A 23,407-nucleotide genomic window follows, 5' to 3' on the forward strand; every position below is an offset into this window, starting at 1 on the left:
GGGACGTCAGTACTGGATATCAGCCTGTACTCTGGGCTCTGATATTGTTGTGGCATTGAAAACGACATAATTAGCTCATAATAGAAGTGCGCTAATCAGCAGTAATGATTAATTAACAGTTTCCTAGTGATCATTAGGATGATTCAAATCAAACACATAATTGTTATCTGTTTTGTGGAGGTCATGTAGTCGTGCAGAGGGGGTGTGTGTGTGTTTTGTTTTAGGAAGGAATCCACTGTGAAGTTGGATCTATGCACTGAATTCTCCATCAGGATTATATAAAACACCATGTTTATCTAACAAGCAGCATGGCATGCCCTGAGAATTATGTTGTTTATTTTACTTCATTCTTCATCAGGCTCACAGACTGTACGTTTTTATAGCAGAGCATGTACAGCTTCGGCTTTTATAACACGATTCTCAATATGATTATTATTCTTAATAAAAAATAAATAAATAAATGCTAAAACCCACAGTGTCTTTACTGGTCTAAACTGTGGGCTGGCTTTTTATTGAAGGCAGATGAGAAAGCAGCCATTATCATGTGTTAAACCTACTGAACCATTATATGTTGAATTGTGTGTGTGTGTGTGTGTGTGTGTAAAGGCAGTACGTGCATTAATTCCTGAAAGTTCATGTGTTTGGTCATGTATATGCAATGGAAGGAATCTTTCTTTATACAACTGGCACACACACATGTACATGCAGAGAGAGAGAGAGAGAGAGAGCACTTGTGTGTATGTGTGTGTGTGTATGTGTCTGCAGGTTGAAGCCGAGGTCAGTCGTGTAAGCAGTGAAATCACCCTGACGTTTCAGAGTTTAGGAATGAAAACTGGGAAGGCAAAAGCTCCTGAGAAGAGAATGAGAAAGGGAGAAGGCATCTGACTACTCAAACAAAGGCAGCCATGCATCTCTGTGCCATCACACACTTTTAACACCCACTGCACAGCTAATAGTGTTAAGACCTAGCTTAGACGTGACCTTTCCAAATGAGAGGGATCAACCATAATCCTGTGTGTGTGTGTGTGAGAGAGAGAGAGAGAGAGAGAGAGTGAGAGTGAGAGTGTGTGTGTGTGCGTGTGTGTGCTTTATGATCAAGAGGGGGAGAAACAGTCGTTTGTGTGTGTGTGGGGGGGGGGGGTTACAGATATACTGTAAGGGGAAGTCATTTGAGTTGCTCAGGGTGATGTGTTAGTCTCATAATGTAGTGTAAAGAAGTCTGTGTGTGATTATCTGGATATTAGTCATTTCTGTATACTGTGTTTGTGTGTGATTCTGTATCAAAAAAAACCCAGGGTGCAGTAGTTCAGCAAGGGTTCACTAAATCTATCTGTACTGCAGCTTCTGTTACATAACTTGTAGCTCTCTGCACTCGATCTGTGTGTGTGTGTGTACACAGAGAGGGGGTGTGTCTCTGTCTGGATGAGTAATACCATGTGTGTCTGCATTTTTTTGTCTGTTTAACACCCTTCTCTAATGAATCTATGTCTCTTTGTTCTTTGTGTGTGTGGTGTGTGTGTTTCCATATGAATGTGTAGATATGTACAGTATATCTCACTTCTTTTCCCTCCACCACCTTCTCTGTTTCACTTTCCCTTCCACTCTGCAGCTATTCATAGTCTTTTGTGTGTGTGTGTGTGTCCATCACTCCTAATTAGTTACTGGCTTATAAGAATCCCACTCATGCTTACTGCTGTGTGTGTGTGTGTGTGTGTGTGTGTGTGTGTGTGTTTGTGTGTGTGTTCAGGGGGAAGTGGATGGCAGCAGCTCACTGCTCAAAGAAGATCTTTCAAGCCATGAACATATCCAGGCTTGGCTCAGACATCGTCGACTCCAGCACATTCTTCAGCTAGGTAACGTATTCCACTTTCTTCTATTGCAGGAAAACGAGGAAGTAAGGCATCTTTTTAAATCCTTCAGCCGTGAAAGCACTGGGAATGTGTCAGGCTTGCTGTTGAGTTAATGTTTAGTCGTAGTATTAGTACTTTACACAACTAGCCACAGGCACCTTCTATCAAGAGTTTGTTTTATTTTTCTTATTTGTGTGCATTGATATGGGGATTTGACATGCTTGAACTGAAATTCATCCTAAAATCAATCATTTTTTATTGGATTTCTTATAGCACTAGGACTACAATCTGAGTTGTGTAGTTGGCATATAGTTAGCTGGGATATTATTTTGTAAAATGCCACTTTTAAACAGTACTGTCCAATATGATGCATTATGGTTACTAGTCTGGTTCCTGGGTGTGTTAATAACCCATCACATAATGGTAGCTGTGAAAATAGGGGCCGTTTCCTGGAGGTTGTAGGGTGATCAAATCATTTGCTAAACAGTGCCAGAAATAACCACAGTAGCAACAATGGAGAAGCTTGTTTGTGTTCATTTGCCTTGATTTGCCTTGATTTGCCTTTTACTCAGCCTTTGGTTTAATACTGATACAGACAACCAAACAAAACTTCTCTGGGTTTTCTCTTCTACTCAGTGGGGAAGTTGTGAGACACTGCTGTTAAAGATCACTGGGAATAAGTTTCATTAGGTGGATATAAGATAGCATGCTAATTCATAATTTAATAAATAATTTACTAATTTATATACTCATGATGGTTATGTGATGATGATCGTGGGCCATTAACAGATCTACAAATAACAGATCAAATACACCAATCAGGCATAACATTATGACCACCTGACTAATATTGTGTTGGTCCCCCTTTTGCTGCCAAAACAGCCCTGACCCGTCATGCACTGTGTATTCTGACACCTTTCTATCAGACCCAGCATTAACTTCCTCAGCAGTTTGAGCAACAGTAGCTCGTTTGTTGGATCGGATCACACGGGCCAGCCTTTGCTCCCCACGTGCATCAATGAGCCTTGGCCACCAACGACCCTGTCACCGGTTCACCACTGTTCCTTCCTTGGACCACTTTTGATAGATACTGACCACTGCAGACCGGGAACACCCCACAAGAGCAGCAGTTTTGGAGATGCTCTGATCCAGTCGTCTAGAGATCACAATTTGGCCCTTGTCAAACTCGCTCAAATCCTTACGCTTGCCCATTTTTCCTGCTTCTAACACATCAACTTTGAGCAATCTTGCTACAATGTGGTGGAAAAGTGATCAGTGCTGGACCTTGTAGAATGACATCTTTTGAGTTTTAAGCTTTTTTTTGGTTTGAGGGTTTTTTTGAGAGTTGACGGTTGTTATATAAATTATACAGGACACAGCAGTGTGAAGGGCCTCAAGGTGAAGGTGTTCAGACCCAATTCCAAACCTCAGTGGCTCCATGGTATCGTCAGCCATCATGATCACAACAGCAGAACCATGACTGTCCTAAGCGACCAGGTGAGAACATTTACACTGTTTCCTGTGCTTGACTAACCAATTGCAGATGATGTATGATGAAGCGAAGTGTGCTACAATATACATGTACATCATACACATGCTTCTATCTGATCCTGTCCCTGTAGGCAGCAGAGCCTCTAAGTGTGGACCCAGCACTCATGCATGTGCTGGTTCTGGATGACAGTAACCAGTTGTTATTAGTGAAAGACAATGCCGCAACAAATTGTAAACCTCACACTAACAAGATCAGCAGGATCACCATGGTGACTAAAATACTCTTTTGATTTCTTTTTTAGTGTCTGTGTTTGAGTGGGTGTGTATTTGTAGTGTTCACTGGTGTTTTCTTACTAGCTTTTAATCTTCCTCCAGAATGCAGGAAACAGGTCAAAAAACACTACAGAACCAGAGCAGGTATTATATCACCTACACACACCCAGACATACATACACACTTCACACATACATACACAAATACAATAAAGTAATTTGATACTTTATAACTCACTCATGCAGACACACACACACACACACACCCTAACCCAGAGCTTATGATTTATTGACTGTACTATAAACACACACCCACACTGATGCACACACTTATCTCTCCTCCTCCCTTCTCCTCTCTCCTGCAGGTGTGTAGCTCGGGGCCAGTGCAGAGGAAACAGCCAGAGCTGTGCAGAGAGAACTCCAACTGCAGCCTGACAGAGGACGACACAGACAGGATGAGGGAGGAGAACGGAGCTGATGAAGCAAGAGCAGGTGAGGTGCAGCAATACATTAAGCTGATATTAACAGCTCCCTCACTGTTTGAATTCCATTTAGCTGCATTTAGATTTATTACATTAGCTCTTGAGGGAGAGGGCATTCTCATTCAACGATCAGTGTCTGGTGCCCAAAATAGACTCCTTCCTGTAGAGTTCTCTGCACATATTATTTCTATTTTTATTACTTTCTAACTTTTACATATTTCTAGATTTCTTAAAGAGTAGGATCAACCATAGTGAGAGGAAGAGGAGGAAAGCAGGGGACAAGGAGGAGCAGGATGAAAAGGACAGTAGAAGTGCTGGGTTAAAAAGGCCGAAGGGTAACAGTGGATCTGACCATTCAGAGGGCAGTGATTCGGAGGGCACCATCATGGATACAAAAAGCCTACAGAGAAAATGTTCAAAAAAGCCAGCTGACTGCAAGACAGGCAACAATCCTGCAGCACATTCAGGACATGACCTGAAGGCACACTCATCTCCCAAAAGCATAGAACTTTCTTCTTGCCAGTTAGCAGAGATTGAACGGCAGAAAGTAGGGAAAGTCATACCTCTGCACACCAGCACACCCTGCAATGGAGTGTACCAAACAGTCAATTCACTACACTGCACCATGGTTCTGGGCTGTAATAAAGCAGAGATGGAACAGGGAGCTGGAGTGATGGAGATGGAGGACCAGAGTGAAGGTACATCACAAGAGGACTGTGAAGCTGTTTCTGCACTATTAGCATCCCAAGAGAATGAGCAGCTGGTTTCCTTGGAGACAGCTTGTGTGTTATTACACACGTCATCACCGGCATGCGAGGGGGTTGAGGGTGAACAGGAGATTCCACCAGGTGAACCAGCGGTCAGAACATCTGATTTGACATGTCCAGAGGTCATTGCACCCAGTTGTGACTCAGCAGATGCAACGGAAGTAAAGTCAAGTCAGTCTCCTGGAGCTACTAGTCCTAGACATGATGCTGCTCTTGCCTCAGAAATTACCCACAAGACAACTGTAAGTCCTCGTTCCTCTCTTGAAGTGATTTCCAAGCCACCAGAGGTCACAGAGGTTGCCAGGCTGAAGTGCAGTTCCTCTCCTCAAGCTGTCAAAACTGAAGAGAGCAGTTTGCCCTCAAAAGCCAATACAGATAAAGTTCTCAGTGGCTTTAAAAGCACACATGATTCCAAAGTGACCCCTACACCAACATTTCATCAGCAGAATGCCCCCTCTCCTAGCACAACAGACACACAGGCTCAGTCAAGAACCCCTCCTCAAAATGTTGCCCATAATCTTAATCACACGCCTACCCCAAACAAACCAACTAAAAGCCCACTGATCGTTGACAGAAATGAGCCTTTCACTGTCTATCGTGACCCAGCACTTGTGAGGAGAGAACTGGAGAGCCTCTCTACCTATGTCCAACCCCCACACACCCCACCCAGCCTCCATTCAAAACACCATCTGAAGAGCTCATCTCCCTCCTCCAGTTCCCCCAGCCTTACCTCCACCACCTCCCACACCAAGATCATGAGTCCCGCTGCACACCTCTCACCTCTTCCCCTCCCTTCCCAGTCTCCTTTGTGCTCAGCTCACCCCTCCATACCCCACCCACACCTGCTTCCATCTCTTCTGCCCGGTTTGCCCCCTTCCTCAGCACTGCTGGCTGGACATGCTCGGCTGGGACCTCTGGGTCTCCCCCCACACCCATTGACCCTGCAGGCAACACCATCTCTCCTAGGTCAGGGCCCGGGAACAGCTTCCCTGGCACCAATGGGCCTGTACCCAGTCCTCTGGCCCCCTTTTCCTAATGGAGTGCATAGCTATGGTCTGGGAATACCAGGGTCCAAGTGGGCACCCTCAGAGACTGCAGGCATGTCTGAGGTTAGCCTGAGGAGGGTAAGGGCTCATTCCATTTACTACTATGCTAAAGAGTATGTCAAAAGCGCATGATATCCAATGTGAAAGTAGGCAATAGGCTAGACTCTGCCCCTGGGGTATATAAATGTATTTATATGATTTGTGTTTGTGTGTGTGTTCACAGAACACACCAAGCCCTTGGGTCCCTCAGACCTCTTCTGTAACCAATGCAGAAAGTCAGGGTTTGCGACCCCCTTTGCCTGTTCGGCCCTCAAGCACTGAACCCCAGAGACCATCCAGGAGCTCCCAGCCCAGCACCCCTACCACTAAAAGCACAGAGTGAGTGCACACTCCTACATTCTACTACATACATTATACTAATAGTGCTACTAATCAGGTCTGGAAGATGTATGACTTTTCAATTCAGTAGGAAATATTACTGAACTAAAACACAACAGTATTTAAGTGCTTCTGTACTCACACATTTCTGGCTACTTTTCCTGTTTCTAGGGAACAAGAGAGGAAGGCATTCACAGAGACACAAAGCTCCATCCATGTGCCACTGAAGGTAGAACAGGAGCGTGTGAGGGCAGTAGTGGGAAAGAATGGACATATATCCCACTCCACAGTCACAGAGTCACCTTCTGCTCACTCCAAACAGCCTCAGTTGGTGTATGACCTCACAGGTGACCGCACCAGCTGCTACCAGGAGGAGAGTCGACGCATACTGCAGGAGAGTATTGAAGTGGCACCATTCACAGCCAAACTTAGCTCAGACAGAGAACCCTATCCTAAATGCCCCACTCCTTCACTACATTTCAAAGAGAGAGAGAAAGAGCGACAGCGTGAGAGAGAGATGCACATGTTCCGACATAGCGTGCCTCCCAGGTTGCAATCAGCACAGCCTTCACCGACACTTACTCAGAGTAGCTACTACACTCCAGCAGCTGGCAGCGTGGAGAACAAGGCTTCTGCCCGTAGAGCTCCTTCCAGCAAAGAGCTGTATGAGAGACTGAGTTCCCCCAATACTGCTGCCTCTGTCCTCTCTTCAAATAGTACACAGAGCACAGTCAAGTGTAGACCTCCACCTCTTGTCAAACGGAGCACTGAGAGAGAGGAAGGACTCCTGGGCAAGATTACAGAGCAGTTGATCTCAAAATCTATCTCATTGGACCCACAGGATGTCAGTAGCATGGAGAGAAAATGCTCCTCTGCTTCTCTTATTTCTGTCTCTTCTTCTTCCTCTTCTACTTCTCGTGTTGTACCCTCACTGCACAGGGCCCCCATCTTCCACCCCCCAGCTTTACCCATCATAACATCTAAAGAGGCAGGGCAAAGTAGATTGTCACCACCTACCTTGTCACCCGTCCAGCCAATGAGCTTATCCGGAAAGGGTCAGAATCAACACAGGCCACCCACACTGATGCCGGAGCTCAGGCATGGAGCAGTCGCTGGAAAGAAGGCAGCTCCTGAGCCTATTTCCATCACAAACAAAGGTTATGATTTGCAGAGGGGTGGAGGTTTGCACAACCGAGAAAGAGTGGTAGGAGGTCACACAACCAATGGAGGACTGGTGAATACACAGGCTGCCACTGCTTCTGTTATTGTTCGTTCTTCTGGCTACATGCACACACCTGTGAACCACACTATTACTGAAAGATTGCATTCCCAAGTTCAGTGTGACCATGTGCGAACATTTGAGGCTTTGCCAAGCACACACTCGAAGGATGGAAATGGTCAGTGTAAGAGGGGCATCTTATGGACCCCTGTGGACACTGTACACCCTGTAAACATGGTCGCTTTGAAACAGGACATTAACACACCTTTGAACATGACTAAGAATATGAGTACACATTTTTCAAATCGTGGGGTAAAATATTCTGTAAATATACAGTCACCACATTCAAGAATAGACTTGGTATCTGAGCAATGTGAAAAGGAGAAGGAGGAAATTAGTAGGGTTGTTCAGCCAAAGGTGAATCTCTCCTGTTACCCCCCTAGAGACATCCCCCATGTAAAGAAACGCAGAGCTGGACTAGCTGCTTTAGAGCTTAGGCAAAATATGCATGCAGTCCAGCCCCTGCACACTACAGAGACTTTGAACGCTACCAAGAATAGACACAGTTGCACTACACACAGTACGCATACCAAATGCACTGCACACACTCTGGACCAAGATAAAGAGTCAATATTCAATCCTAGCCCACCCAAATATCCCAGGTTAGCCCCTGAGGTCACTGGGGTTGTAGCTAACAAACTAGGCTCAGTGGCAAAAGTTCAGCCACTGTCACCTTCAGCCCCTACTAACCAACCTGCCCAGTCGAATAATTACCACAAACTGAAAAAAGCTTGGCTTACCCGCCACTCTGAGCAGGACAGAGGTAGTGCCACATCAGAGACAGCAGGGGGCAGTACCACACTAACCACCACAACCACCGTCTGTCTGCCAATCAAACAGGAGTTGAATGGACTGGAGGATAAATGGTCCACACATGAGGGCAAAGAACTTTTTCTGGATAATAGAAAATCTAAAGCTCTAGACAGGAAATGCCTAGTTGAAGACAGGAAGCCTAATGGAAGCAATGCTATGTCTAACACAGAGGATAAAAAAATGTCTCTCACTGGGGATAATAAAATTACTTTCGAAGATGTGAAGCCCACCATAGATAGAAATAGCGGCTTACAGGGAAAGAAGCCTAACATTCAGAATAAGAAACTATGCATCAATATAAGGAAGCCAAACCCAGCAGACATAAAGGTAGAGAAGGATAATCATGGAGAGAAACGGATCTTTCAGTCCAGCTTCGAAAGTGAGAGTGGAGGGGACTCGGGCAGTGAAAGTGAATGTCATAAATCTCACCCGGCAAGCATACATCGGTCCAAACCTGCATTCAAAAAGAAGCAGAACGATCAGAGAAGGAGAGAGGATGAAGAGGAAGAGGGAGAAGAGGATGAGGGGAAACTTAATGGCGTAATCCAGACTTCCAAAGAGAAATCGCAGCACAGGTTGCCTAGCAGTAAGTTTCTTTTTGTTGTTTTTGTGGGGGTTTTTTAAGCATGTTTGTCATGTTTGGTTTTTAGCATGTTTTAGTTAGACCATTTCTTTATGCAACAGGGTTTTTTTTACAGTTTCAATTGAATGACAGTCATTAATATTTGAATGCTGTCATAAATTCGACTAGCTGTGCCCACACTGCAGATATTTAGTATACTGATGCACGAATTGATTTCAGCAATTTCTTGAAGAATTTCAGCCTGTTTTGGGATATATCATTTAGGAATATTTTCACGCAGAGACCTACATTCAATAAAAGGAGCAGACAGATCACAGCTGTGGGAATTTTTTCAAGTGCTTGTCATTTCTCAGCCATCAGCAGCTTTGTTTTAATATGTTTAGCTGCTGCTCACTGTTCAGTGGTGTAACCTGTGAAAGATGAAAATAGGTAGTCCTTCACCATCGTGAGAGAGACTGATGACAGTTGTAATTCCAGTATTTGTATTCTGTGGCTGCTTGAATGAACATGGGTGAGCTGATAGAAGCTGCCGGTGATTCTCTTTCTACAGATGGTATACCTCGTTCAGTGCTAAAGGACTGGAGGAAGGTAAGGAAGCTGAAGCAGAGCGGTGAGGCTTTCTTGCAGGATGACTCATGTGCAGAGATTGGAGCAAATGTGCAGAAATGCCGGGAATGCCGATTGGACCGATCACGCAAGGCCCAGGAGCCGGTCATTTCACCTGTCTTCTGTCGCTTCTACTACTTCCGCAGGTAAGCCTCCATTAGGAATGGGGTGGCTGCATACGTGGATCCCCGTACATTCCGACACTTTCTGGAGAACACTAGGAGCTGGCACATCCAAGCACTGAGTTTTACCTGTTCATATTGCTAGCCTAGTACATGGTACTGTTGGGTGAGTTTGCTACTGCTGTTGTTGCTGATGGTCATTGACAGCACTCACCTCTCATTGTTCTGCCCTGAATCAGTCGCACTGCGCTCTCTCCTCCTAGCATTCATATACTCCTCTGGTCATGCTGAGTCCCTCATTGTGTTTACGGCATGCTGTAAATTATTCTTCTTGCCAAGTTAGCCAGATTGCTAACACAGCAACACTGGGCTGGGAGTCCATTTCCCTCTGTTTTATTCTTATTCTCCCCAGTGCTCAGTTCTTCCTCTGTCAATTACCCTCTAATAGTTTTCCACAGTCCCTGCTGTCTAGCTGATAAGCAGATTTGTGGCTACATACTTGTAGAATATTTGAGTGCCTTTCCCCCACCGTAACACATTGGTGATTTTAGTTAAGTGAGTGATAAATCAAGCCCTGGTGTAAGATTGCATCGCTGGTGGTCTCACTAGGTAAATGTCTTGCTCAGGCACTGAATATAGGCACAAAAATAAAAAAATAAAGTGAGAGCTTATAATGATGTGTCATGTATGCCATGCAATAGCAGTAAGTTAGCCATTCTGCTACTAGAATTGGAGGAAATACACCAGTCTTTAGGCGCCAATCAGTAGTCTTCCCACGAAGGCAAACCTGCAGATTGTTCACCGCTGTGCCCAGTGTGTGTCCTCTGTTATCACTTAGACTGAATGGCAGCCATCCGATCCCCAGATGAACTGTTTGTTTGTCACAGAGGGGCTTTCTCATCTAATCAGAGGCAGGCCCTCAGGGGGAAGGCCATCATCACCTTGGTCTCTAAGCATGCTGGAAGTCCAGCCTCTGTCTTGACCTGCAAGTGTGCAAGGAGTCTCTCCTCCTCAGGGGCATTATTATGGAGTTGTTCCTCTCCAGGGAGTTCTCCTCATGACATTGTGACATACTGTACAGTATCCGTGTGATTTTCAGCAGCAGTTAGAAGGAGTGAAATAAAACGCTAGCTACGTGTTTAACTGGGGTTCTATGAACCTTGGATAACTGCCAAGGTTCCTTGTCAGCACTGACTAGGCAATAGCTGGGGAGAAGAATCCAGTGAAGGGTGGCTATGTGACAGTGGTATTCACTGCAGAGCATGTGTAATATGACACTTTGTGACTTTATTGGAAAGTCTTGTTATGTATACACACTTGCTAGGTGATTTTCATAAAACCCCCTGGAGGTATTAGGTGTTTAGAGAGCCACAGTCATATGCATAGTTGTTTACTAGCACTTAACTAGCCGACAACGTAGGCTAGCTAATGCTAATAATTTTAGTCTAGTAGGACACTGTACACTGACCATCTATTTTACCTAATCATGCAGAAGTGTGATCTCTGTGACTGTTAACTGTGGCAGTGGTTTTTGATGCATTTCAGAAACTGCTGATCTAGGATTTTCACACACAACAGTCTCTAGAGTTTACACAGAAAGGTGCAAAAAAAAATTGAGTGAGTGACAGTCCTGTGGGTGAAAAGGGCTTGTTGATAAGAGAGGATCAGAGGAAAATGGCCAGATTATTTTGAGCTGCCAGGAAGGATATAGGAACTCCAATAATAACTTTTTACATCCATGATGAGCAGAAAAGCATCTCAGCATGCATAAAATATTGAACCTTGAGGTGGATGGGCTACAACAGAAGATCACAACAGGTTTCACTCCTGCCAGCCAAGACAGAAATCTGAGGCTCTCATGGGCATAAAAAAACAGTTGATTTTTCTTTTTGTTGAGTCTCTCTGACCTCTCTGACTTCTGAGTAAATTCTAGAGACTGTTGTGTGTGAAAATCCCAGGAGATCAACAGTTTCTGAAATCCTTAAGCCAGCCCTTTCAGTATCAAAACCCATGCCACAATCAAAGGCTCAGAGATCAGATTTTTTTCTCCCTTCTGAAGCTCTTGACCCGTATTTGCATGATTTTATGCATTGCAATGCTGCCACATGATTGACTGATTAGATAGCAGCATGACCATGCAGGTGTACAGGTGTTCCTAATAAATTGGATCGTGATTACATGTAAATTAATATATTTATATTAATATTAATATATCCTATTTTCCTTTATTCATATATCATTTTAATGAGAGTAAATATTTTGTAGATTTTCTTGTTTAGACTGGAAATATAGCAGTCAGTTTTTTGTGCACACTCTTTTGTATGCAGGGTTCAATCTGAGGATGATCTTGGTCTAAATTTGGGTAAACCTCACTCTAAATTACTCTAATTTATTTTCTATCCCCAACTGCATTTTTATTATTATTGTTCAATTAGGATTGTAGCTGATTTTAATGGAAACTTAGCAGGTTTATAAATCCAGTTCAGAGTGCCTTTAAATGAACAACTAAGCTTAATCATTCCCAGTAAAACAGCTCCTGAGAGCCTTTTGAAAATTGCTTTGTCCAGGAATACATACTGGCAGCCTCTATCTTTTCAGTATCACTTCACCACAAAGTGTAAGATTAAACAGTATCAGCATTCTCAAGCTGGGTTTTATTTAGTTGTGTGTCAAGGTATAAAGAAATAAACGTGTATTACCACCAAATTATATCACTCTCTGGTCATGGTATCTGCTACCCCTGCCCTTTCTCTCCTGCCACAGGCTGTCATTCAGCAAGAACGGAGTAGTGCGTGTGGACGGCTTCTCTGTTGTAGAGGACACTGATGAAGAGGCAGTACGGGTGTGGGTGGCGGGTTTTGAGGCTGAACAGGACCACAAGCAAAAGGAGATGGAGCTGGACACAGCTAAATACATTCTCACACTCATAGGAGACAAGTTTTGCCAACTTGTTAAGACAGAAAACACTGCTGTCACATGGGTCAAGAAAGAAAGTGAGTGTGTCTGTGTGTGTGTATGAACATATGTATCTAGTATTATACAATAAACATACAGTGCAACAAATCTATTTTATTATCAAATTACATGAACAAATAATAGCTCAGCATTGTAATGAAGAGATTTTCAATCCTCCCTCTTTCTCTTCTTGTGTGTGTGTGTTTGTGTGTGTAGCCCAGGTGATGTGGAAGCGAGCGGTGAGAGGTGTGAGAGAGATGTGTGATGCATGTGAGGCCACTCTGTTTAATATACATTGGGCCTGTCACAAATGTGGCTTTGTGGTGTGCATGGACTGCTACAAAGCCCGTGAGAGGAAGAGTGCCAAAGGTGAGAAATACACTTATGTAACACTTAATTACACATTTCCCATTTGATCGCTCATTTATCTTATATATTCACATTTTCTCAGATAAAGAGCTGTATGCCTGGGTCAGATGTGTGAAAAACCAGCCCCATGACCTGAAGAACCTTATGCCTACTCAGATAGTCCCAGAGAGGGGTGAGTGATGTGTGTATTTAGTGCATCCATGTGTGTGTATGTGTGCGTCTTTGTACATAGTTTGACCTACAGTAAGATTCTTGTCAGTCATATTGATTAGATGTCAGGCTGCTATTAAAATTGTTCTGTATGACCTACAGTGTTAGCAGATCTGCAGAGCACAATGCACTCTATAAGGAGAGAATACGGCATTCCCTCTCAGTGCTCTTGCTTTGGCAGCAGCGCCTTCCTCTCCAGATCCACCATCACCAACGGCCTCTTACAGGTGAAAAAAGTACATTGACCACTAGTATTTTTAAATCATGCCTTGTATGGCCCTATTTTTTTTTTACTTTACAACACCTTGAAGATTTAATCTTGGCTCCATGTTCAGCACAGTGTATGCTTTATGCTGGAAAAGTGAAAAGATTGTTTTGTGATGTCAGCTTTCTGAGAGAACACAGTGCGACTTGAAAAGCCAGCAGCAAAATCAGCAGAAGACCACACAAAACACTGCTCACAAGATCTCCACAGAGAGAAGAGGTGAGTAAAAACTTGTTTATTCTCCTTTCTCAACAGGCACCCCGACAGAAGGCTGGAAAATTACTTCAGAGAAAAGAGAGAGAGCGAGAGAGAATTAGTTAGTTCAGGTCTCAGTTCAAAATCAGACTTCCAGATGGGTTCGCCACTTCTTCAGGAGTTGAGCAAGAGTCACACACATTATATGGCCAAATGTTTGTGAACATCTGACCATATATATATATATATATATATATATATATATATATATATATATATATATATATATATATATGGTCAGATGTTCACAAACATATATATATATTATAGGCATAAAAAAGGGGACATACATATATATATTTTATATATATATTTATTTTATTCAAAGCATTTTTTTTTTTGTTTCCACCTATCACTACTTCTTGTTTAATATCCTTTTATGTTTGACGAATAGTCTGTAAATAGCTTGAATCTTTTAGTGTCATGAAACACCATTTATACTCCAGGATTTCAGAAGTTATTTTCTAGGCCATTCCCAGCATCAGGAACACACCTTATGTATGTTTTATCAATTGTATGTATGTTTATCACATGTGTTTTATCACCCACTTATTAAACTAGGCTTAGTAAAACAAAAGATGTGATGAGTCTCTTTATCTGTTTACCTTTTCATGAACCACAGGAAAATTGGAGTGTGATGATATGGAGACTTTGGGCAGGAAGTCAAGCGGCCCAGAGCAGGGCTCCACTTTGCGTGACCTCCTGACATCCACAGCTGGAAAACTGCGGCTGGGGTCCACTGGGCCTGGAATAGTCTTTGCACCGGTTTATAACAGCATTGATCAGGTCATTTCCTTATACTGCCTTACTCTGCTATTCTTGTCAGCTTTTAAAGTCATTCATTAGTTTACTTTGTTTGTACTTTATGCTTTAGACTGCTCAGAAAGCTCGCATGCCCAACCTTCTGGATGACATTATTGCCTCAGTAGTCGAGAACAAAATTCCTGCCTCAAAGATGACCAAACTTGGGTTGAATCAGGATTTGCTGACAGAGCAGAAGGAAGAGCTGGTGCTGGAGGAGGTCAAGCCTATTCGAATCCCACTGGCTGACCCACATACCGGTGTTCCACATGATTGGATAGGCAGACACCGGTTGCTTTGGCTTAAAGATCACCATCACCAAGGGAACCAAAGGTTGTTCAAAGAAAACTGGACACAAGAGCAGGTTTGTGATACTGAGCACTGTTTAAACAATATTTATTAATGGGTAGAGAGACAAAGCAGGTGCTTTTAGGACAGAGGACGTCAGGGAAATATCTTATTTTGAACTGACATTTGGCTAAATGTAATACTCATTGGAGTAATGACTTCTTTTTTTTTTTTCTTTTTTATTAAATTTCTGCAGACCTACAAAATATGTTTCCTCAGTTACATAATGAAACAGGGTATCTAAAAAAGGACAAACAATAAACCCTCCCGAGAGGCCACAAAAAATAAAAAATTAAAATAAATAAATAAAAATATCTAATGACTCTAATGAGAAGGTACAAATGTTACACTTAAGTTCTCAATAATACTCAGTATAGGGCTCTAGATTTTGTAAAAGCATTTCAGTGTTCTATTGGAAGTATATCTAATTTTTTCGAGGTAGATGCATTGCAATACCTCTCGTATCCAATCCCCTGAGTAAGGACCTCTTAACACCATGCATTAATAATCTGTAGAACTTTGCTGCTATTTGGTATGATTCATAGACTGATTTTGATAATGTTTCTCTGCAGCCGGTGCTGGTCTCTGGCCTGCACAAGAGTCTGAATGTCAGTTTGTGGAAGCCAGAGAACTTTAACAGAGAATTCTCAGCTCTCCACAGTGATTTCTACAACTGCCGTGATGGGAGCATCATTAACACCTGTGTCAAGGAATTCTGGGATGGATTTGAGGATGTTTCAAGTAAGTGTGTTCACATCTTGCTCAGTATTTTCTTGACTTTAGCTTGACTAATGGCCTCTTCCTATATACCTCAGGCTTTTCAGCAGTCCAGATGTGGTCAGTTGTGGTGTAGGTTGTGCTAAGATGATAAATAGCTGGTTAGTTGGACTAGATGTTTTACAGCAAGGAACACAATGAAGTAGGATAGTGATTACTACTGTTGCAATGTTATCATATTGTATGTCGGTGTTTTTAATCAGGGAGAAGTAAATCTGCTAAAGGTGACCCTGCCGTATACAGACTAAAGGACTGGCCATCAGGGGAAGAGTTTCTGGCACTCATGCCATCCAGGTTAGTGTTCCATACTAGTACATTTTCCTCTGCATACACAGACCGCCTACAGGATTTGATTAAACTTTCATTCATTTGAATACAACTTGAACATATTTTAATATACACCTCTATATATAAGCTCAAGTTGATGCTCGCTATTGTACAGTCTAACCTTTTGTGCTATTTCAAGTGATCATTGGATAGCTATGGGTTCTGATTTTCACATCGTAATAATGTAATCATTTTTGCCTGAGTCATTTATGATAATATGATAACATTTTCCTGTCTAGTTTATGTTAAGAGTATTACTGCAGGTATGCAGAAGTAGCATATAGTACATGGCTTGGATAATAAAACAGTAATGCCCTTGCTAGGTATGAAGATGTTATGAGAGTGTTGCCAGTTCCAGAATACACTGGACCAGATGGCACCCTCAACCTGGCCTCCCGCCTTCCACCATTCTTCATTCGGCCAGACCTAGGTCCTCGCCTCTGCTGTGCACATGGTATTCCCCTCGGTTCTTCACCTCCTACTGTTCCAATAGGCCTGTCATACTAAGTCCTCGTTTTAGTAATCCGGCTTAGTGTATATAAAACGTGTGTGTGTGTGCAGGTGTGACAGCATGCCCAGAGCAGGACTTTGGAACCAGCAATCTTCATGTTGAGATCTCAGACACTATGAGTATTCTGGTCTACGTGGGTGTAGCCAAGGGCAATGGAGCTCTCTCCAAGTCAGGTTAGACCTTAATTTTGAATGCAAGCTTAGGATATCGTGTGGCACTCAAATTCATTTGACATGGAGGATTGATCATAATAAAATAGATATTTAACGGACCAAAGTGTTAAATCACTGTCATTTTGATTGTAAATAAACCCCAAACAAATATGTTACATTACATGACAGTTATTCTGTATTCTGATTTATAACAAGGCCATAATACTTGTTTCTGATTGGCTGACAGGTGTGTCACAGTAATTTATGTTTTTTTTCTTCTGACAAGTCTTCCCTGTTGCTTGTCAGTGAAAATAAATGCATAGACTTATATACATCATCATTTGATAACGATGATTATCGTTTGTGTATATAGCATAATTTGAGTCTGGATTCTTCTTCTTCTTCATCATCATCTAAAAAACACCACTCTGTAAACTTTAAAGGGATTTCTTGACCCATAGTACGTATCTCTGTGGTAACACTCATGATTATGTCTTTCAGGGGTTTTGAAGCTCTTAGAGAGAGAGGATCTGGATGAGAGTGCAAAGCAGAGGCTAAGAGATCCCAGTGAAACTCCAGGTGCACTGTGGCACATCTACCTGAGTAAAGATCTCCATAAAATCCAAGAATTCCTTCAAACGGTATGGTTCTGTTTATTAAAGCAGCAAAGTGTTTTATCCCCTAAGGTCAAACATACAACTACCATTTGGACATGATAATGTTTACTGCTACTGATTTGAAGCTAATGTGTATGTGCAATAAAGTGGGCATGTAGTCAATATCCATTAGGGTAATCCTTAATCCCTAAATGTTTGTTTGTTTGTATATGTGTGTAGGTAGCAATAGAGCGTGCTGAGGCAGATGCTGAGGCTGACTCTGAGGCTGAATGGGAGAGTGAGGCAGACCCTCTGCGTGAGGGATGCTGGTATCTAAGCCCGAAGCTGCGGCAGAGACTGCTGGAGGAACACGGTGTGGAGAGTCGCACACTGCTGCAGTTCTACGGAGACACTGTGATTATTCCTGCCGGAGCCCTGCACCAGGTCACACACTCTCTGTCACAATATCTCATGCTTTATTAAAGACCAAGGTCAGATTACAGTGGAAAGACTGTGTTATGGATCTCTCAATCCCTTATGTATGATACTAGTAACATGTCTGAATTTCTTGTGTGTGGATCTGATGCACTGTACCACTGCCAAAAACACATATACGCTGATCAGGCATAACATTATGACCACCTGCCTAACATTGTTTTGGTCCCAAACATTGTCTTTTGCTGCCAAAACAGCCCTGACCTGTCATGCACTGTGTATTCTGACACCTTTCTATCAGAACCAGCATTAACTTCTTCAGCAATTTGAGCAACAGTAGCTCATCTGTTGGATCGGATCACACGGACCAGCCTTCGCTCCTCACGTGCATCAATGAGCCTTGGCCACCCATGACCCTGTCACCAGTTCATCACTGTTCCTTCCTTGGACAATTTTTGATAGATACTGACCACTGCAGACCGGGAACACCCCACAAGAGCAGCAGTTTTGGAGATGCTCTGGTCCAGTCATCTAGCCATCACAATTTGGCCCTTGTCAAACTCGCTCAAATCCTTACTCTTGTCCATTTTTCCTGCTTCTAACACATCAACTTTGAGGACAAAATGTTCACCTGCTGCCTAATATATCCCACCCACTAACAGGTGCCATGATGAGGAGATAATCAGTGTTCTTCACTTCACCTCTCACTGCTCATAATGTTATGCCTGATCAGTGTATACCAGAATAGAGGATGCTGTAAGATAAAGCAAAAATATTGAGGGATCAAGCAGTTTTTACTTATGTGTGGGAGAACGCAGTCTGATATGAATCTCACAGCACATACTGATTCACATAGGCCCATATTAAACCTGACATAGTGCTCGCCAATGCTGCACAGCAGGTTTAGTACATGCATTCATTCATTTATCTTCTGTAACTGCTTTATTTTGGTCAGAGGTGCTGTGGTTTAAATAACTAATTTGTATTTGTTTTGGGAAATAGAAAAAACATTTAAAATCAACAGCACATTAACTGTGAAAGCAAAATTAACTGTGGAAGCAAGTGTGAGTGTGATTAAAAATCCCATTCCCACGCCACACCTCCATATTACAGTGTCTGTTTTTCTTTCATTTCTGCTGCTGGTTTGGTGTGTTTTGTAAATGTACAATGCTAAACAAGAGGGAAAAAAAAACAAAGGAGCCATTCAGGAGCACTCTTTTAGGATGGAGCATATCCAGATTTTTTAAGATTATATGAAAAGTTCCAGCAAAACATTCCAGCACCACCTGTTGAAAAGGTTCTAGCAAATCAGTGAAAAGTAAAATGTGCTTTTAACAGTATTACAAGTATTCATTATTGTTGTGCTTTTTTTTTTTATTCTCAAATTAAATGTGTTTTTTCTTCATGTCCAGGTGATGAATGTGCACAGTTGCATTCAGGTGAATGTGGACTTTGTGTCCCCTGAACATGCCCACAACTCATATTACCTGACGCAGGAGCTCCGTCCCCTCAAAGACCAAGTTAATTATGAGGACAAGTTACAGGTAACAACATACTTTGAATTACATTTTCTTATTCATGTCCGTCCTGTGGCACTCACTCCACTCGTTACTCACATGATGTGCAAATCCAAAGAAAAATGTATGACGCTGTTTTGGGCAAGTTAAAACATTTATTTGCTTGCGTGATATAAAGATATAATCATCCCTACAGAAGGAACGGTTCAAACTTTCATACAGGTGTCTGTGTGTATTTATGTGCCAGCACATACGAGGTAATAATATCCTCGTATACTCTCCTTAAGTTTTCCTGTAGAAGAAAACTAATGCTGAGAAGAAAAGTTAAAAACCCCCGACTCTTTCTTAAGGAGGACAGTTTGTACTGTCACGAGCAGGGAAAAATCATCAGCACCATCATGTATTCTGCAATAAGTAGTCACCTTTGCGTTCATCTTGCTTGTTCAGGTAAAGAACATCTTTTACCACTCGGTGAAGGACGCCGTGGCTGCTCTGAGCCGGTACTTGAAAGAGCAGAGCACAGAAGAGGTGAAGGAGGAAGAATGCTGACGGCATCCGTGCTCACTCTGTGAGCATGGTCCCAGGTGCAGACAATTCTCCAGTTCCTTCAGGAGCAAAACACTGCTCTGAGAACCAATTCTGGAGTCGCACATTTCACCCCAACGACCATAAACACTATTTTGCTTCCATGCAAGAACCCATCACTTCCTTCATGATGTCACCATATTCTGTTTGATTATTGTTGATATCTTCTCCAGAGCTCAGCCCCACCCCGGTATCTTCCTGCTTGGCCAGGAAGTGAGGTGAGAGGCTGAGGCATGTCTGAACAGTGGAATAGAGGAAGTGTATCTCTCTCTCTCTATCTCTCTCTCCTGAGCAGGCAGCTGCAAAGTTGCTGAGAAGGAAGAGAGGTGAACTGCTAAGCACAGCACTTTCAAGCTCTCACATGCTGTAGGCTGTGGATAACCCATGCAAAAGAACAACCACAAAGGCATTTTTCTTCAGAAGAATGATGCTCTGAGGCATATCCTTAATCAGTAGTTATCGTGCTGCTAACTGTTAGCTACACTGTCTGCTGAGGTTCCGACCAGCGGGAGGGGAGAGCAGCTAGGCTAACACAACCATAGCAGCATTCCTTTACACGTCTGCCAACGCCAAGCTTTTATTGTTTGTTTAAAGGTGATATTAAATTATTAACAGTTTGGCTGGTATTCACTGTGCAGAAGGAGAATATAAAGGAATTTACAGTATATGATGTGTTTGTTTAAAAAAAAAAAAAAGGTTCTTGTGAAATTTTCAGCTGAGATATGATATGTAAATAGCAGAATATACATATATATATATATATATATATATATAATATATTAATTATGATTTTTCTATAACATGGTGTGCTTTATTTGCTGTATGTGTTGTTTGCTACTGTATGTACATTGAAGCTACAGAGATGTTTTACATTTTCCATTAAAAATGGAATCAATCAAGAACAGGTATTTTGTGGCAATTTTGTGTGTAAAACAATACCTCAGTACACATCAAACTCGGCACACATTTTCAAATAATATTTATTTTTGACAGAATTTTAATTTCAGCGAACTGAAACCTTAACATTTTCAGAATGAAGACAATGAGGTTTTCATTATTTTTTCAATGTAAATATGCATTTTCACCAGGTCACCATTTAAAGTGCTGCTAATTTATTGAAGGCCCTGTATGTGTTTAGTACCAGCGGGGTCTGGAAACCCCCCGGATTTTGTGAAGCAAAGCCAGGGGATTCACACTTATTAACCCATAAATAGCACTGAAGTCTGTAGTTACATCTGGGTATCAATTTCCTTATTTAACTCTGTGTGCTTAACTCTAAATACAGTACATAGATCTCATTGTTCATACGTTCTTTCTGACTGGGTTGAATTCAAACCCTGTGTAAACGTATAGTGAATGTCAACTTCAAACTAATGACAGTTTATTTTGTAGAAAAATGTATTGTCATGATGAATTGTATTCATATCAAGGACTAGGTTTCCAAATACTCACAACATTATGTAACTGTGCCACGGCTACTTTAATACCCTCCTGGAGGTTAGTTGTAGGAAAGACTAGAAACCCTGAGCAGGTCAGTATAGCATAGCAGGATGCTCAGGTAAATTGACAAAATGTCCAACTTTAGGCTTGTTTTCCTCCACCAGTCCCAATGTTCCTGAGATTGAAAGTGCCTGTGTTGTGGTCGTCTATCTTCTGTCTTTACAGAGATGTTTGTGAGCCTGTGGACCGCGCTAAGGGACTCCTTAAAGACATTTAGACGTGTTAACTTTGTGATAACAATCTTGCGAGTGTTAGACGTTTCCAGGTCTTCACCCTTTTCCAGGCTTCTGATTAAACATTGTTGGTGAATATGTGTGCCTCTGGAGCTCCAGAGCTTATTTATTATTTCAGTCAGAGAGCAATAGATTATACATGCATTCAGGAGCGACTTTTTTTTCTTTTCTTTTTTTTTTTAAACACTGATCAGGCAAAACCCAGCTGATGTGCAAGCCTACAATTACCTTCAAATTGAATGTGTATGTGACTTGAATGCTGCTTCTTAGTGCTCACTGAGTATTAAAAAGAGCGAAAATGCATTTGTTTGTCGACTGACTGAGTGATTAATTGAGTATGAATGAAATAATGATTAATAATGCTTTATATGGTCATGGCTCCTCAACAGCACTAAATAGCTTGGAGTGCTCCATTACATAATTGGTGTTACACCATCTATAATCCACCAAGTGTCCTCCCAGTTCATTTTCTGTCCTTAATGAGGCTCCGTACGGGAGATCTGAATAAGCACAATAACAAAGGTACTGGGGGAAATAATGACTTTCATTTCGGTCATTCTCATTTGGAATCATTTGGATTGATGTTACCAAGTTGTTTTTATTTTTCGTATACTATGTAATTAGTCCTCAATATATACTGTATGTATGATACAAATCAATAATAAAGGTAGCTCAGTAGTTATGTTATGTTCTGACTGCCAGAAATCAATTTCTTTGGGTCGTGTAATCCTCAAATGCTTAGCCTGCTGAGTGGATGAAGTGTATGCCTTCCTCATTAGTCACTCTGAATAAAAGTGTCTGCCAACCAAATGAATGCAATAAATTAGGCTGCAAGAACTTTTCAAAAAGACCTTACTATGTGGTGGTGTAAGTCCTATCGTTTCTGCAAAGTCAGGTGCATACACAACACAGTGGGCATTTGAATTAGTTCACATTTTCCTTGTTTTGCATTCTTAAATCTGAATAAAGACTGGTGTTGAGCTCTGACTAAACCAGATAAGATTCTTAGCACAGCTCTGTTGCCTCTGTGGGGAGCTCTTTCTGAACACTGTAAAGCCCTCTGTGGCTAATCTCCATTAATAGTTGGTGTTTGGCGCCACCTGCTGGGCTGCTGTTTAGAACTGATCAGATCTGACACTACAACATTAATGTTTTACAAACAGCATCCCTATTAGCATTTCATATCACATCAAATATCAGAAATACATCTATATTAATGTTCATCTTTAAATTGTATACAGTAACATGTCTTGACTGGATCAAGGGAAATCTCTATTCGGTTAATGTTTATTTTTTTTAAGTAATATAAAATTGAGTTGACGGCCAAGAGAAGGAACCTTCTACTGCACATATAACAAATATTAATGACTAATGCGCTAATTGTACACCAAGCCTCTTGTGTCTTCTAAAGACTTTGTAAATAAATAAATTAATTAGTTAATTAATTAATTGTTTACATTTCTGGACAGCATGACTAAGAATTTGTACCAAGGTTTTTAAAGACATTATAACTGAACTAAAACCTGAGCACCTGTGACCTAATGTATATCACAGTTCACAACTTAAATCTAAAAAAAAGTAATTTATACTGTATGTGCTGCATATGTGTACTGTTATATATAGTACACTACAAGTTTACATTATTTAGAAAGAAAGACTGGATCATAAACCATCATGCCAAGCCCATTTTTTGTGTATGTGTGGGGAAAACTCAAAATCTATCAGAAATAAAAGAGATCCACTCAGGAATCAGCTGCACATACTGCTATGATTAGAAAAACATTGTTCGCTATTGCATGTATACGCAGTGATGTCGATTTTTTGGTGGGTCTGTGTCGATTTTACACCTAATGATCAACACCCCCATGCAATCCATCCTGCT

General features: G+C 41.8%; 1 protein-coding gene across 1 annotated transcript in view; it reads left to right on the top strand.

Annotated features, from left to right (window-relative positions):
- The window catches only part of jmjd1ca (jumonji domain containing 1Ca), a 71,485-nt gene extending 49,283 nt beyond the window's left edge, over positions 1 to 22,202 (top strand). Inside the window, exons 4-27 of the mRNA XM_058399245.1 lie at positions 1,748 to 1,853; positions 3,223 to 3,347; positions 3,473 to 3,610; positions 3,717 to 3,758; positions 3,979 to 4,105; positions 4,320 to 5,986; positions 6,132 to 6,286; positions 6,458 to 8,964; positions 9,512 to 9,713; positions 12,453 to 12,682; positions 12,861 to 13,013; positions 13,096 to 13,185; positions 13,326 to 13,450; positions 13,611 to 13,707; positions 14,366 to 14,529; positions 14,618 to 14,908; positions 15,465 to 15,633; positions 15,873 to 15,963; positions 16,320 to 16,450; positions 16,558 to 16,680; positions 17,161 to 17,300; positions 17,496 to 17,699; positions 19,103 to 19,234; positions 19,655 to 22,202. Coding sequence (XP_058255228.1) covers positions 1,748 to 1,853; positions 3,223 to 3,347; positions 3,473 to 3,610; positions 3,717 to 3,758; positions 3,979 to 4,105; positions 4,320 to 5,986; positions 6,132 to 6,286; positions 6,458 to 8,964; positions 9,512 to 9,713; positions 12,453 to 12,682; positions 12,861 to 13,013; positions 13,096 to 13,185; positions 13,326 to 13,450; positions 13,611 to 13,707; positions 14,366 to 14,529; positions 14,618 to 14,908; positions 15,465 to 15,633; positions 15,873 to 15,963; positions 16,320 to 16,450; positions 16,558 to 16,680; positions 17,161 to 17,300; positions 17,496 to 17,699; positions 19,103 to 19,234; positions 19,655 to 19,756 — 7,311 coding nt within the window. The 3' untranslated portion in view covers positions 19,757 to 22,202. The remainder of the gene's footprint in view (positions 1 to 1,747; positions 1,854 to 3,222; positions 3,348 to 3,472; positions 3,611 to 3,716; positions 3,759 to 3,978; positions 4,106 to 4,319; positions 5,987 to 6,131; positions 6,287 to 6,457; positions 8,965 to 9,511; positions 9,714 to 12,452; positions 12,683 to 12,860; positions 13,014 to 13,095; positions 13,186 to 13,325; positions 13,451 to 13,610; positions 13,708 to 14,365; positions 14,530 to 14,617; positions 14,909 to 15,464; positions 15,634 to 15,872; positions 15,964 to 16,319; positions 16,451 to 16,557; positions 16,681 to 17,160; positions 17,301 to 17,495; positions 17,700 to 19,102; positions 19,235 to 19,654) is intronic.
- Positions 22,203 to 23,407: the final 1,205 nt, after the last annotated feature.

Source organism: Hemibagrus wyckioides, linkage group LG09 (genome assembly GCF_019097595.1).
Source record: "Hemibagrus wyckioides isolate EC202008001 linkage group LG09, SWU_Hwy_1.0, whole genome shotgun sequence".
Taxonomy (NCBI): domain Eukaryota; kingdom Metazoa; phylum Chordata; class Actinopteri; order Siluriformes; family Bagridae; genus Hemibagrus; species Hemibagrus wyckioides.